Source organism: Poecilia mexicana, unplaced genomic scaffold (assembly GCF_051168715.1).
Source record: "Poecilia mexicana isolate PSO_F unplaced genomic scaffold, ASM5116871v1 scaffold_8, whole genome shotgun sequence".
Taxonomy (NCBI): Eukaryota; Metazoa; Chordata; class Actinopteri; order Cyprinodontiformes; family Poeciliidae; genus Poecilia; species Poecilia mexicana.
The window spans coordinates 24,522,456-24,538,987 of record NW_028263377.1 but is presented as its reverse complement, the minus strand read 5'-3'; the positions used below and the strand labels follow the sequence as shown (position 1 = coordinate 24,538,987).

Below are 16,532 nucleotides of genomic sequence, written 5' to 3'. Positions count from 1 at the left end.
TGGTTGCAGAAGAGGTCATTCAATTGTCTGAATCAGGTGTTCTGGAACAGAGAAGCACCTAAAGCATGCAGGGCATGGCGGGGTAAGGATTGGATTTCAGAAAACTGGTTAGAGGTTCCCCTTAGGTAACCTGCAGGTGTCCAATGGTACCCTCCCTGGAAGCGTTTTATAGGTTTGAAATCTTGCCGTGTGAACCAGGCATTCATAAGGAAGAATCTGCTGTTGATAATTTAGCTGATTCCATGTTGGTACTTCACCTATAGGCGCCGTTTAAGTCACCTCTAAGGACAGTCGGAGCTTCCTGTTGGTACCACCGAAGTTCTGGCCTGTATTACACGTTGCTACTCAGATTTCCTTGTAAGGAGTTACTGATGCAAAAGATGACAGAAATAATTCACTGTGATCACACCGACGCACGTGAGCAAAGAGAACGACCAGAGCGGAGCTTGGATCATTAAGATGCAGAGAACGGGTCAAACTGTATAGAAAGCAGAACAGTTAAATAAATACATCTTCATGATAAACAGTATTTGGAAGACAGAGATTCTGTAGAACTTTTGAGACTTTTTTTTTACATCTTAAACCGTGTTTAATGACCATTATTTTCATCGTCCTTATTGCTATTTCCTTATGCATTCTAAGATAATCTCCCCCTGACCTTCTGCAGATACAAAAATGAATCATTTGCAAATTTCACATCGACAGAGTGAAAATATGTGCAACAAGATGCATGAAAACCTTTTTTTTTCTGCAAAACCAGACTGAAAGACAGCAGAGGGGAGAGCGACTCCCATATGGGATGCATCGATGTGTTCTCGGACTCGGAAAGCAGCAGGAGAAGTGAAAGCGTGAAGTCATGAGAGAGCCCTTATATTCCATCTCAGAGGTTAATGTGCCATGAAAGCTGATGGAGAAGTAAAATGAAAAACATGGCACACAGATCTGATAACAGGGGCTAGCTATACTGAATTTCTATCACTGACATGTCCTGGGCTTCCCCAGAGTAACAGTTGCTACATCGATACAGCATCTGAATAAACTTTGAAGGAGAAAAGCAAAGTTTGAGGCTTTTAAAGTTACCATGTCAACATAATAAAGGGAAAATATACCCATCGATGTGCTTCACATTATGTCCGCGAGGCTTCTTTTCACCTTAAAACAATGTAGAGGATTCAGCGTCTCCACAGCAGTCAACCACCTGAGCCCGCGCAGGAAGAAACTGGAATAACAGTAAGGACGATGATAGTAACGATAAGCAGTAGCAACAAATCTCTTCATATCAACAGCAGTTCCAGTGTTTCCCCGTTTAAAGTTTAAAAACTGTAAGAACAATCGTAGTATTAAAATTTGATTTGAGCGTTTCTCTCTCTTGGGTTTCGCCGTTGGGAGGAAGGGGGGAGAAAGGCCACTCCTGGAAGGAGCAGGGAGGACCGGGAGGGAAAAGACGGAGATAATGGCAGTTTTTCTTTTACCCCTCCCGTCTCCTTTCAAGTGTCCCTCGTCCCAGAAGGTCTGAGCAGAGTTGTTCTCCGGAAGAAAAAGATTTCTCTTCGCGTTCTCTTGGATCCAGAGCACAGTCTATCCTCAGGTGCGTCTCGGATCTCTGCGTCTTTATATATAAGGTGTTAAATAAACTCTGACACAAACACAGAGTGCTTGTGTTTATCTACATGTTGGTGTATGCATGCAGGCATGGATAACAGTAACATGGGTGCCTGACTGTGTGCATATATATTTATATATATATATTTATTTTTTAGCCATTTATTCTTTTTATGATGTAGGTCTGGGCACTTATTTTTGCTACAAATTTGTAATACAGTGACCAGTCTGTACGTACGTCGCTATAAGATGAAAAATAGTTATTATGGAAAAATTAAAAAATGCACACAGGATCCGCAGTGAGGACAGAGCCCAACAGGCGATGAGGTAAAAAACAAGACGTGACCAATCGCAGCCAGATAAACACACACACAGCGAAGACACCGGTCTGCTCCCTGGACTCCTCGGAAAGACGAGGAAGCTGCTGTCAGAAGAAAGTACAACCTCATCCGATTATAGTTTCATGGATCAGGAAGTAAAAAGAAAACAATCTGGACTTTACCAAGTTCTTTTAGGTGACCTGCTATGCTTCCTTGAACAGATTAGGACAGACCTATGTCTAAACAAAACATGTTAAATAGGTTTGTTGCACAAAACCATTGTTAGATAATGATATTTTTTTCTAGTCAGATTTGCCTATTTGAGCTGTTTTAGGGCGTCTTGTCACTTCAAATCCTGCTACTGACCACGTCTCCCAACTTTACATTTACAGCCGCACATGAAAATGGCTGCAAACACATGTCCAATTGTACAACTGTACATCTTTGAAAAGCAGAAGTGGAGCCTCCTGCACAACCAACAAGAATGTAGCAAGTGGTTTATGAATGGTAAGTCAACAAAATAGAAAAAAAGGTCCAATTAGGTCCAAAATCACAACTTGAAAATTAATTTTTGCCAAACAAAACATGTTAATTAAACTTTTTGCACAAAATCATTCTTAGATAATGAGATTTTAGTCTGATCAGTTCACAGTGAGCTGTTTTACGGCATCCTGTCACTTTAAATCCAAGCAAGCTGCTGCTGGCCACGCCCCTAACTTAACATTTACAGTTGTATGTGAAAATCACTGCTAACAAATGTCCAATTGTACAACCGTACATCTTCGAAAAGCAGAAGTTGAGCCTCCTGCACAACCAACAAGAATGCAGCAAGTGGTTTCTGAATGGCAAGTCCACAAAAAGCTCCATCTCTTTTCCAGCAGCCGTTGTACAGGGAATACAGCAGTAAAACCAGCTGACCAAATGTGCTGGATCTGTGCTGCGTTGCTATGTAACAGTGCCTTGCTTGCTGAATGCGACTTAACAATGGAAACGGATCATTTTCCAAACAAAAAGCAGCTGGGTGTAGTTTTTTAAGTGCTTGAGTTGTTTCTAGAAGCAGTTGAGACCCAAATGAAAGTACACAAACAAGCAAAATTTGAATTTTGCATAATAGGTTCCTTTTAAATTATATAAATTTAACCTAAACAAAACATTCCACATTAAAAATAAATACACCCTCACTGCTTTTGTGGGACTTGAAGGACGGAAAGACAGTCCAGTTTTGTTAGCTTGGTGCTGCAGAACATACAAGCTTCAGCATGATGTAGAAGAAAACAAAACAAACAAAACAAAGAAAAGCATGGACCTATATTTAAAACTTAATAAAAGTGAAAAAGGTACTTTAATGTGTCATTCTGCTTTGCAAAGTAGCCTGGAGTAAATCCAGTCTTTACAGATTAAAACTGAAATCCTTTTGAATAATCATTTTGAATCGAATCATGAGAAAGTAAAAGATTTCCACCCCTAATAATAATAAAGCCATTAAATGCATAAAACAGATGATTTCTAAATTCATAAACAAGATTTACTTTTACTTCAACTTTGCAGATTGCTTCAAGTTAAAACATTCAGAGATATTTCAAAATGTAGAAAGTGTGGTGGCCATTTATGTAATGTTTGCAACTTGTAACTTCTACTAATTTAGTTTTCTATTTTGGGAAGTTTAGAATTTATTTAAGTTAAGTTTAGATCCAAAATCTATAGTTAATTTGTATATTTGAATTGATTAGATTATGTTGGTAATTGGTTAGACCCTCCCATTAATTTGAGTAATTAAAACACACCGGGTGCTGAGTGGAGCGATTGTTTGGCAAATGTTTGGTGTGTGGATGGGAGGTTTTTTGTAAATGATTTTTTGACCACTTTCACTTTTCACTTTTCATTTTTTTGTACTTGAAACATCATACTTACTTTCATTTTTGACTAAGTTGTAGGACATTTTTGGTAATTATTTTGTCGCTATTTTTACAAGAAATAAAGAATATATTTTTTCAAACAAATTAAGTCGGAAGTGCGTTCAAATCAAAAACCACCTGTTAACACCCACGGCCTTTGTTGGAATATTGTTTTTTGGAAACGAGAAGGCCGCAAAGGAAATGAACCTACATGTGTTTGGAAATTTTGTGCTAGCAGAGCGGTGGAAGTTGTTAATAACCGAGGAGAAAACTGCAGATTTTAACTTGGTAAAGACCAGATCACTTATTTTATCCCCTGACATTTAAAATAAAAGGGTGTGTTTAGTTTTTACCATGACTCTACGGTGAAATAAAGCACACGGAGCCTCGCTCTTTAAAAAACACCTTTCTACGTTCTGACACACAGACATGTTCCTCACAGGAAGCTAAAATCTGAATCCTCTCATCTTCAAACCTGAACAAAAACCACCAATCAGCTGTTAGGACTTGCCTCTGCAGCCCTACCGAATGCACCCTCTGCTTTGTGATTGTTCTAGTTAATAAATCTGAAATTTGCTGCCATAAAGACCCTCGTGTATTCACTGAGAGGAGGTTTAGTTAGATTGTGTTGCTGTGGTTGTGTTTGGATGGATGTAAATCAAGGAGCACCAGCCGGCGGGTTTACAGATCATCAGCTCTTCATCCTCTTCTTTTTTTCCGTGTGAAATCTGTGTGAATCCTCCGACATGGACTTCAGCCCCTCCCTGTTCCTCCTTCGCGGCCTCAGCTCCGACTCCCGTCGTCCCTCCTCCTCTCAGGCTGCCCTTCCCGAGGAGAGAGGACAGAAATGGGGAACGGGCTGCTGGACAACCTGAGGACAGAGAGACACAGGACAAAATACATTTCATCCTAGAACAGGGCCTAAAAGAAAAAAGGGAAACATACATCTTCTACAGAATGAATTTCAACAAAAACAGGAAGAGGGCGCTGTTTATCTGTGAAAATAAGTCCAAAGTACTAAATGGATTTTCCCTTTTCCTTGGGAGTTTAGGGCAGAATAAATAAAAACAAACACATGAAACTATTCAAGGTTTTTTGACTAATCTTAGATTCTAATAGTTTAAATTATTTTTGGTGCTCAATTGTTTACAGTAAGGGTGTTCAAAGTGAAGCCTGGGAGCCATTTGCAGCCAATCGATTGATCTTGTGTTGCCCCTTAAAAATGGCCATTGCCTTTCCATGCTACTCTGATTATCATCTCTCTTCTGCTCCGACTTGGCTTTCTCCCATTGAAACGGATTCCGTCAGAATTTAAAGTTAATTGATCTTTGAGAATGTTGTCTGGTGTTATTATGCCGTTATTACAATTGTATTACTTGAAAATGGTCTCAAAACAACAATATTATAGTTTATCGCGATGACTTCTGGGACAATTTATCATCCAGAAAAATCCTTATTGTGGCAGGTCTAATAAAGCATTACGTTATTCAGAGCATAACGCATAGAACTAGACTGAATAGATCTGCCCTTATGGATCAGGCACATTGTCTACCCAGTCTAGGGATACAATATTAGGATAAAGATATTAATATTGGATCAGTGCATCTCTACTCCAGACAGACAGGCGTAACCTTACCTGTCCATTACACTCCTTAGGGCTCGCTCTATGTTCATTCTGTGTCCTACTCTCGTCACCCCTAGATCCAGATAGTCTTCCTTGGTCAAAGAGGGTAAATGGGTGCCATCAATCTCGTTATCAAGAAACCGTTCTCTATGCTCGCCAAGGTTGAGGTACGCCAGCCAGTCTGCAACATCGTACTTGGTCCAGTAGGGCAGCGGCTTGGAAGCGAAAGGCTTTGTGGGGGAAGGCGGCGGTAAGTGGGGGTAACTCAGGCAGGTAGGCGGCGGGTGGGGGTGCAGGGGCGGAGACGACGTCCCGGACAGAAAATGAGTCGGAGAAAGGGATCGCGACACTACTAAGGTGGAGTTTGGAGGTGGAGGGGCTCCAGAGGGGGCAAAAAGGGGAGGAGAGGGTGAGAAGTAAGGGTCTCCAAGAGGATTCCCAGGTGACGGTGGGGTGATTGAACCGCGGAGGTCGTAGATTGCACTGTACAGGGGTGAAGTGGGGAGAAGGGGAAGCGACGACGGGCGGGGTGGGGCCACTTTGGGCCTCTCTGTTTGGGAGATGAGCGGACTCGGAGCTCGTCGGCGCTGGAGGATGTGTGATTCTGCTTTGCGGGACTCTCTACTGGGGATGAACTGGAATTCCAGCGCTTTGGTCCGGTACACGGGTCTGTGCTTGGGAGACGTAGGGTAAGGGGAGTACGACGTCGGGGACAACGGAGAATGTGAGCGCGGAGGTTGAGATGCGGCTGGAGGCTGAGGAGATGGGGAACGTCCCCAGTTTGGGTACTGGGAGGCCGGGGTTGGGGACGGCGATAAAGACGGCTGCGATAAAGAGATTGGAGATGGAGACTGGGAGCGGACTGAGGGCGGGCTCAGAGCGGAGGCGGAGTCTTCAGAGAATCTGTGAACAGAAGCAGAAAAAAAGATAACACAAAACTAACCCAGAGATCAGACAGCAGTGAGATGAATTCCAGAATATTTATGTTATTAAAGGTGTTGGAAAGGTACCACAGCCGCCTGCCTATAGCTAAAATCCACAAATAGTTGAGATCCCCTCTAAAATCGCTCATAGCTGCCTGTTTTAAAAGTTCAAACAGCAAATATACATTAATATGCATTAATAAACACAATGGAGTCTATTTAGGAGCTACAACCAATCAGGCCAAAGGAAAGCAAATGGCGCTCCTGGATTGGCTGCTTTGCAAATGCCAGCCAATATATTATCAAGTAGCATTGTGCCAAGACATTTTAACTTCCCAAGATGCATTTTCATGACATCACATACCTGCCAAAAACCGGAGGAGTGTATAAAGAAATTACAACAGTGCATTTATTGACTGAGAGAAGTGTGTTTTACCGCTAGCCATGCTACATTCGAAGGCTCGCGAATAAACGGTTATGTGGGGCCAATCAGAGCTATGCACTCTCTCGATTAATATATGAGCCGCTGTAATTGCTTAATACAGTCTGAGTTTCTGTAAGGAATGTGATATCACATATTCTAGATATACCTAAGATACCAATTATCTATTGGAAAGGAGAATCTCTAGAAATCCGAAGAAGCAGTGACGATGCTAACAGTAATGTGATATGACGACGTTACCAACCTGTGTCTGCTCAGTGGTCTGTGGCTGCTCCAGCTGTCTTTACTTCTTTGCTGCAATTTGCTGCTCAGCTCAGTGATAATGCTTGGCTTCATACTGGATGCAGGGGGGTAAATCTTCTTCCCCTCTAAAAGCGACCCGGACTGGCTCCCCATATCACCGCTCATCTGACCGTCGCCCCACAGGGGTCTCATCTCAGGAGTGCGCGGCCTCTCAAAGTATGGAGACGTGGGACGGCACAAATTCTGCATGTCCCTCATCCCATACCCGTCTTGACCACTCTCGTCGTCTCCGAGTCCCTCCTCTACGTCATCCTCTACCTGCCCATCTCTTTGCCTGTGGGAGTGGTAGGATGCAGGGGCGGTGCTGGTCTGTCGATGCGAGTCACCAGCGCGGCTACCTTCTCTAAACCTGCTGGTTTTTGGGTAGGTGGAAGCTGCCGCCGTCGCATTCTGCATCTCAAAGGTTTGCCCATCCAGGTAGCTCATGTATGACTCCAGAAAGTCCGCTCCTCCTCGTTCTGTTTCTCCTGCACCTCCTCCCATTCGCCCAGGACCTCCAACCCCGAGTCTCTCTCCCCGATCCAGTCTGTCTCCTCGGACACCAGCCCCACTTAGGCCCAAAATGCTGTCCAGGTGATGGTCACTGCTACTGCGGCTATCCAGTTCCTCAATCCCAGAGTCCACAACCGTTTCCTGGGACTCTCCTTTTTTGGCAGTGGGATGAGGACGATGGTGCTTGCCTGTCCGTCCTGTGATGGTAGTGGAGTATGTCGAATGAGCAGGGTGTGTTCGATCTTGATGAAGCTGAGTGGAGGTGCTTGTTGTGGCAGCAGTGGTGGTTGTAGCAGCACAGCTAGCGGTCGTTGCGTGGGAGGCGGTGCCCCTATGTGGGACGGACGTGGCAGCGGTGGAGGATGGAGCTGGGGGACCTCGGTAAGCTGGAGGTGGTGCAACTGCATGCTGGGGAGGTGTTGGTGAGGATCGCCCGGATGCATGAGTGCTGTTGTAAAGGTGGTGAGACATTGAAAAGGGTCTGTGGTAGGAACCGGCTCCAGGGGGAGGTGGAGGTGAGACTGCAGGGGGAGGAGGAAGACCCATGGCTGGCTGAAGAGTTGAGGGTGAGGAAGGGGGTGGAGGATTTGGTGATGTCTGTGAAGGGGAAGGTGCAGACTGAGTAAGATTTGCCACTTCGCTGTCATACGACGTGAGGCTGGATGCAGTGGAGTCTCCTGCCTGGGGAGAGGGCAGAGGTGTGTGGGCAGGAAAACCACCTATATAATGCTCTTTCTGAGGAGGGGGAGGAGGTGGCGGGGGCGGCGGAGGCGGTGGAGGAGGAGGTGGGGGAGGGACTTGCTGTTGCCGATGGATCAGGCTGTTGGAAAGCATCGCGTGTTGCGAGTATCCTGATCCCCCTCTGTCGAAGCTGTTTGCAAACTCTAACGGAGGAGGGAGGGGGTCTGCATAAACAAATTCATCGTCTGCGTCAACTGAAGGGGCAGGAGGAGGAAGGACCATCATACCGCTCCCTGTGCTTCCAGAAGCCTGCTGGGTAATGGTTGGTGGAGGAGAGGGAGGGGTGAGAGACAGCATATAGGCATCGGCTTGACTTTCCATCCTGAGAAAAGAGGGTCTTCGGGGCTGCGGGGGCCCACTCTCAGCAGCCTGCTCTGCCCTCCTCATGTCCCTCTCCCTCGAGTGGTCTCTCTCCCGTTCCCGCGACCTCTCCCGCTCTTTGTAAGACGGCTGATATGGCTGAGACTGATAGTGGTGTGTGTGGACAGTTTTGTCCTCCGAGAACCGAACTCTAAGACCCTCGCGAGCGCCTCCCCCTTCCCGCTCCCGCTCCCCACCTTCTTCCCCCCAAGTACTCCCTACTCCCCGGAGGATTCTGGGTGAGGGTGGGCGACCGACTGTGGGTGTGGTAGCTGCCAGAGAAGAGGAGGTCACCAGGTAAGAGCTCGAAGACTGCGTCGTGGACGAAACTGGCTGAGAGGTGACAGCAGACGAAGGGAACACGACGCTCGACATCTGGCGGGTGAAGAGGTGCTCCGTTCCCCTCCTTATCCTGCTGTCATCCCTCAGAGCACGCTCCCTGGCAGCCAGGGCGAGGCCCAGAGGTGATGTGGGGTCGAGCGCCTTCCCAGTAAGAGGATGAATAAAAGTGGTGTTGGAGGAGGGCGCTGGCTGTCGACCTGCTGCTGTGTACAGATCAGCAGGCACAGATTTGGGCTGATAATCCAGGGCCGTAGAGGAGTACTCCGGTAGGCCGAAGGCTGGAGGCATACTCCGGGTGTGTTGGATAAAGGTGTCTGCAGAAAACATGCCCTCATCAATTGACTTGGAAGGGCGCAATCGTGTTGACGAGCTTTCAGGCTGAGTGTTTAGCTGCTGCTGAGACACCTGAGTTCTTGATACTCCTCCTAGCGCTTCGCTCATCCCAAGACTCAGATCCTCCTCAGCAGACATGAACAAGGAGGCACTCTTGCGTCGGGCTTCGAGGAATCTCTCCCTGTCTCGGCGAGCCGCACCAACAATGGCGGCCCCGAACTGGCTGGTAAAGTCCAGATTATCCTGGGCTCTAATAGAAGGCAAAGATGGAGGTGGTGGTGCTGGAATGGAAGGTGGAGCAGGTGGCTGTGGAGCAGGAGTGGACGGAGGAGGCCCGTGAGGCATTTTTGTGTCACCCATCTCCCCTGACGCGGGGACGTCAGCCTCCACGCTGCTGCCCTGGCTGCTCCGTCCACTGCTGCTGGTTGAGGGAGCTTTGACAATGATGGTGGGGATAGGAATGGAGCTTTTCTCCACCGAGTCTTTGCTCCCTAGGCTTCCCTGGCCTAGACGCAGCTCCTCTATCTTGGATTGCTTCACCAGAGGGCCCTTGCCTCTCCTGGCCCCACCTTTAGGGCCACCTGCTCCAGGTGTGCTGCGGTCTGCCCGCTGGGGTTGACTCTGGGTAGTCTGTTGTTGCTGGGGCATTACAGTAGCAATGCTGGACGGGGGTACGGCTGTGCTGTAGCCTCTCCTCAGGCCTGCTGGTTTAGTGCCTGTGCCGGCCCCAATCCCAGCTCCAACAGGCTCCCCAGTATAGGCAACCTTTCGCGACGCAGTCCTACTCTGAGCTGTATGGGCAGATGCGTGAACGTACGGTGTGGCGTGGTCTGCTGCTGGGCCGGAGGTGGGACCACCTGCCCTCTCCCTGCCACCCTGGCTCAGGTGCCCTGGCTGGGAGAAGGGCTGGTAGTGCGCAGAGCTGGATGTTGACTGGGACATGGAGACAGAGGGCTGCTGGGACAACTTTGTTCTCCAACCAAGTGGTGGAGCGGAGGAGAATGGGGGCTCCGGTGGAGCCGTGGTGGGAGGAGGAGGGATATCGTCCGGACCAGGCACCGACAGACTCCGCGCAAACTTCATCGCAGGAGGATGGAGGAACTGCTTCTCCTCCTCAGGCACGCCTGCAGTGCAGGATTCACAAACAACAATCCAGAAAATTAACAGCTATTAAACAAAAAAGTGTTGGATAAGTAAAGTCGTGAGTGTCTGTCTGAATCTGCCTGCCCAAGAAAGTCTGTCCTCAGTTCCTCAGTTAGAAGCATGTAAATCAATCAGTGATACTTTTCCTCAACAAAAAGTGAGTCAACACTCAGCCTGTTGCAATAAACAGTATATCAATTATTCACATGATAATTAAAAACAGATCAATCATTTTCATTTGCATTATTTATCAATTTTCTCTTTCTACCGGTTCTTTAGTTTGGTGCCTTTTTTGAAAGACAAGTTTGCTTACATAGGATTCATTATTCATTTTATTTGTTGTTTTGTTTATTTGTTTTGGATATTTAAAATGTTCTCCAGTTCCAGTGTTAAATGTTCACTAAAATTTAAAGTTTATTGATCTTCCTTCCTGCATTATTATGCCATTACCTTTATATTGCATGAAAATGGCCTTAAAACAACAATATTATTGTTTATGCAATAACTTCTGGGACAATTTATTGTCCAGTAAAATATGTTACCATGCCAGGCCTAACTAGCAGCGTTAAATGGTAAAATATGATCTGTTGTTCACATGGAAGCAGACAACTACAGTGCGTTCCTGTGATATTTACTATTTTATTATGTTGTAACCACAAACCTCAATGCATTTATTCTGATTTTATGTGACACACAAACACAAAATAGGGCATAATTGTGAAGTGGAAAACAGGATGTTTGTAGGTTTCACCAGCTCAAATTTAAGACTTTTAAAGAATACTTTTGAAAGGAATTCTGTGTGTAAAAGTGCTTGGAAAGTACTTTTCATTTCAGTTATGAAGGGTCAGCATCTTACTTCTAACTCAAAAGTTGCTAGGTGAAAAATTCAGGGCTGATTTACACCATAACTCAAAACAACCAAACCTTATATTGATTTCTCCAACATCTCATCACTTTTCCATGAGTAAGTCCTTGATATTGTGTTTTATTTTATTACTGCTGAAATTATATTGTTGCTTACAACTAAAACTTTCAAACATCACATGAAAAAAAACTGTCACATTTTGGCGGAGGTGGGCAGAGTACCCAAAAACGGTACACAAGTAAAAGTAGAACTACTGCAGCATGTTTTTACTCAAGGACAGAGTAACAGATCATAACGTCTGATATTTAAGAATTATGTAATCAGACAGAGACAAAATTTATCTCCATATTGTAGCAGTTTAAATACTAACAGGGAAACAATACAAATAAAAATATAACAAAAAAATAACTGATTCAGGAAGCAAAACCCCCCCCAAAAAACAATGAAACTAATACTTACAGGCAGTAATGAAGTTACTCAGTCCAGAAATGTTACCCAAGTAAGATGCTTTACAAATATTATTCAACTAAAAATAAAAAGTACTGCAGGAAAAATACTCCTAAAAGTAATTTTATATCAAAAAGTTACTACAGTAACTAAGTAAATGTAACTAGTTATTACCCACCTCTGCATTTTGGGTATATAAGAGGATGCAGGATTGCTAAAGATGCGATAAAATATTGTGAAGTGAAATTTATCTGCAACCTGCTGGGATTTATTCAGTGATGTGCGACTTCCTGATTCACATGTTGACTACTCGTAAATAATCCGTACACACAAACAGAACTGGGAAACAGACCAGATAACGACTAAAGGATTTCGTACAGATACAGGTGAAGTACATACTGTGGGCCACAGACAAGACAGAGTCAGAGTCTACTGGACCAGAGGACGGACAGACAGGCGGACGAGGGGCAGACGGAAGAAACAGACAACCTCACCGATGGATTTCTGCCGCATAATACCGTGCGGAGGGCCGTGACCCGGGCCGTACTGGCCTCGCTCGTAGCCCAGTCCCAGACCCGACATCATCCCCGTCCCAGGCTGGTCCGCGTAGCTGGGCTGCAATGACACGAGTTGAGGCGTTTCAGCTAGCAACCGCGAGGAAACACTAAAAAATGCTAGTGATCGCTAACGGCTGCTAGAACTCATAAGCAACCAGGTTTAACATTTAAGACAATGAATGAAGCTTTACTTAAAACATCCATCCATCCATCCATCCATCCATCCATCCATCCATCCATCCATCCATCCATCCATCCATCCATCCATCCATCCATCCATCCATCCATCCATCCATCCATCCATCCATCCATCCATCCATCCATCCATCCATCCATCCATCCATCCATCCATCCATCCATCCATCCATCCATCCATCCATCCATCCTCACCCTAAATCTGCTGCTCCTAAATTGTGATTTCTTTTTAGTAGCATTTTTCCTTTTCACAATCGTCTCATTCTTTTGTGACTTGCTTTGAAATTTAAGTCTGCAAAGCAGCAGACGTGCTTACAGAATTAGGGATTCGTTTCAGAAACACAAATTACAATCAGTTTTTTTCTCTACTTCATCTGAAAAAGTGCAAACATTTCAGATGAATTTCATACGTAAAGTTTGGCAGTTCAGATCCAAAGAGCAGCGATTTCATTTTTTTAAATTGATGTCGCGATGCAAACCTCGTTGCCGTAGAAACTTCTTCCCCGGTCCCTCTTCGGCCCCTGTCCCCGTGTCCCGGACGCCTCGTTGGTGCTGATTGTCTGCTGAGCCGCTGCAAGAATTTCATCGAGTTTATCTGAGAGGGGAAAAGGAGTAAAGAAGCAAAATAGAGAGACAGAAGAGACAAACGGGGATGAAACAGAAAAACGGACAGCTATAAAACAGGTAGAAGCGTGGAGGAAAAGACGACAAAACGGATGATGGGAGAAGAATCCTTACTCAAAGCCATCTGATAGACTGTCCTCTTCTTCTCTGAAACTTGTGAGGATTCGAACTCTAGGAGAGAGGAAGGAAACGAGGCCGGTGAGAGTGCCGAGTCATTTTGGACAGATAAAGAGGCGTCATCGTTAACCGGGGGAAGGCACCGGAGCGTACCTGATTTTTTTTTCCAAGGGGTAGCAGCTGGAAGGAGGACAAAAGGAGACTTAAGTTTTGGCAGGAGTGAAAGTGCGTCGTTACAGCGCATACTAATCATATTCCCCAGAGCCGAACGGACTGAGTCACCCCGTGAAAAACGCACAATCACACCCACGCAGCACAAGAATGCACACTCATGTTACAGTAAATAGGCTGCAGACGCATATGCTGCGCGTTCACAGCGGTACGGGTTCCCACCTCTCTCCACTGTCAGACGGTTACGATCCCATTGGCCGCGGCAGCGAGAGAGAGAGGAAAAACAGAGTTACTGGTTAACCCAGTGAACAGAACCAGAGGGAAGTTGGACAGGTTCTTCAAATTAAAATACGTTTCTGTGAAACTTTTGTGGAGCTGAAATTTCACTAAAATAATGTTTCATAAGGTCATCAAAGGTCAACCAGCTTGTCCACATTTACATGATGAAATATGGAGTCAGCTGTTTGTGATGTTATAAAGATAAAAACACTTTTTAAAAATTTAATTTAAAGAATTACCTTTAAAATAAACATATTTTAAAGATTTTTTTAGATGTTTCCTGAGGTCATCCAACATCAACCAGCCTGTCCACATATACAAAATCAAATGTAATAGTTATAATTTTAAGATAAAAAACAGTTTCACATTTAAGAGTTAAAAAAGCTGCAGTGTTTAACTTTTATAAAAATATTTTATTTTTTTATGAGAGTATCGCTATTGTGACAGTATGAGATAATCTATGGGAACAAAAATCAGGCTCTTTGTCTTCTCATAGTGTTATCTAGAAACAACCAATCAGAGCCAGGAGGCGGGTCTTAGTGCTGTCCATCATCCCTCTGTGTGCCTCTTGCTCGCTGCTAGCATAGCCAGTGGTGTAGTTAGCGTAGCTACCGATGACGAATAAACGATTTTCCTGTATCTGTAAGTTAATTACAGATACTGTAACTTAATTACAGATACTGCTAAATTAGCACATTTAGCAGCGAGTACATGAGGTTGACTGACAACGCTAAGACCCGCCTCCTGGCTCTGACTGGTTGTTTTTGGTCGAGAGCTGTGTATTTCTTCAGACGGCAAAAGCAGCTCATGGCGGAGGAGGAGAAAATAAATTTTTTCACATGTTTTTTTTAAGGACCAGTTTTGTCAACAGTTTTAACAAATATGTAAAAACCTTTTTTAAAATAAAAGTTACATGCTGTACCCTGCATAAAAAACAAAACTGATTTGTGTCTAAAATATTTGTAGCACAGTTGATTCACACCAAATTTTCTTGATTTTATAAATCTGGACAGGCTGGTTGACCTTAGACGACCTCTGGAAACATTTATTAGTATCTTTAAAGTGAGAGAGCCACAAACAAAAACCTTTGTTTAACTTGGATTGGTGCCATCTTCACTCTGGTGTGAAAAGAGGAGTGCAGAAAGGAGTGGAGAGGAAGAATTTGAGGTGACCCTCACGTTCACGTGTGTGACAGCAGTTTGGTTTTCACGTTTTATTGCTACTCCAAGCAACATTTTCCTAGAAACTACAGCCGGTTTGGAGATGCTGCAGGATCATCTCCATTTTAATGTTCTGGTTCTCTTGCTGCATGACTTACAGGTGAACTGGGACACTGCAGCAATCACAGAGGTGAGAAAGCTGAACAACTAAATTAATTCATTAGCATCAGAATCAGCATATGGCAGCGGCTGACGGGGATCGTCACACAGCCTGCTCTTTTCACCTTGATTCAAGGAACAAAACAAGCCTCACTTTGTCTCGCAAATTAGGCTCAATTATTTGAAATGCATACTTAGATTCACATTTCTTTGCAAAAATGTACTTTTTAGTGTTTTGCACAAATAAACCTATACACTGCTATATTATTTTTCCTCAACTACAAACCTGATAGAATCAAGATTTTATGTTTTGGACCAAGACAAAGCAGCGCACAACGATTATTTTAGTAATCGATTATTCCATTCTTTAATCGATTAACCTGATAAATTATCACATTCTGCAGATTTTTCATTTAACCACTTAAGTCTTTTTATACAATATAAAAAACACGTTAAAGGTGCAAATAAACACTTAAATTCCCTTTTTAAATGAGGAAATAAATATTTTACTCAACATTTTAGGCAAGTGAGTTGGTGAATCATTTGCCTAAATGATTCACTTAGGCAAATGGTTCCCTAAGTGAATCATTTCACTTAGACACTTCTAACATCAACATGTGAAAAGTTTATCAATACAGCTCAGGGCTGATCTGTTGAATGGTTTCTGACTAACAGATTAATAATAGGAGAGCAAAAAATCTCACCAAGTATTTTTCGTTCTGTTTCTAGAGCAGATATCTTAGTAAACTTGGAATGAGACAAAACTAACCCATAAACTTTTGGTCAAATGGGCCAAAATTGTCAAGTGAAAACGATTCAAGGGTAAAAATTAAATGTTCTTTTACCAGCTAAACATGTAATAATTCAATTAAACAAATAAAGTAGTCAGATTTGTTATTGGAAAGGGATTATAGACCCGAAAGGTAAAAAAGATTTTGAGTTTGGACTCATGTTGCAATTTCTTTAGGTGTTGACTGGAAAAAACATGAACAAATTTTAGTCAATTTTGAGCAATAAAGTCAGGATTTCGGCCACTCCTTCTGAAAATGTCAGATTAGATAATACACTGCAGTTATATTTGTTTTATATGGTAATTTCATATGAATCTTCAGTTAGCATATGAAAGAAAAAAGTGTTGTTTACATTAAAACTGGATGGATAATTTCTGAAAAAGCAGACTAAGTCCAAATAAAAACCTCTTCAGAAGACAATAAAACGACCCGGTTCAGTAGAGGCTTAATAAAGTTTTTGTCAGAAGGTTCTGAGCAGGACTTTGTCCTGAACCTGTGAATAATTTATGTGGACATTTCAGGGAGTACGTGGTGAGAACGGGATTTGGTGGAGTTCAGGAAACCTGTGGCTGTGTTCATGCTTTGCTGCAGGTCAGGTGAGGTCACGACACCAAGAGAAGGCAGGTAAGAAGAGGAAAACAATTAGG

General features: G+C 43.9%; 1 protein-coding gene across 1 annotated transcript in view; it reads right to left on the bottom strand.

The window, feature by feature from the left end:
• Positions 1 to 4,524: 4,524 nt before the first annotated feature.
• The window catches only part of shank1 (SH3 and multiple ankyrin repeat domains 1), a 53,346-nt gene continuing 41,338 nt past the window's right edge, over positions 4,525 to 16,532 (bottom strand). The window contains exons 19-26 of the mRNA XM_015011163.2: positions 13,719 to 13,727; positions 13,479 to 13,505; positions 13,323 to 13,379; positions 13,064 to 13,179; positions 12,327 to 12,447; positions 7,051 to 10,501; positions 5,454 to 6,344; positions 4,525 to 4,688 (exon numbers count right to left, since the gene is read on the bottom strand). Coding sequence (XP_014866649.2) covers positions 4,601 to 4,688; positions 5,454 to 6,344; positions 7,051 to 10,501; positions 12,327 to 12,447; positions 13,064 to 13,179; positions 13,323 to 13,379; positions 13,479 to 13,505; positions 13,719 to 13,727 — 4,760 coding nt within the window. The 3' untranslated portion in view covers positions 4,525 to 4,600. The remainder of the gene's footprint in view (positions 4,689 to 5,453; positions 6,345 to 7,050; positions 10,502 to 12,326; positions 12,448 to 13,063; positions 13,180 to 13,322; positions 13,380 to 13,478; positions 13,506 to 13,718; positions 13,728 to 16,532) is intronic.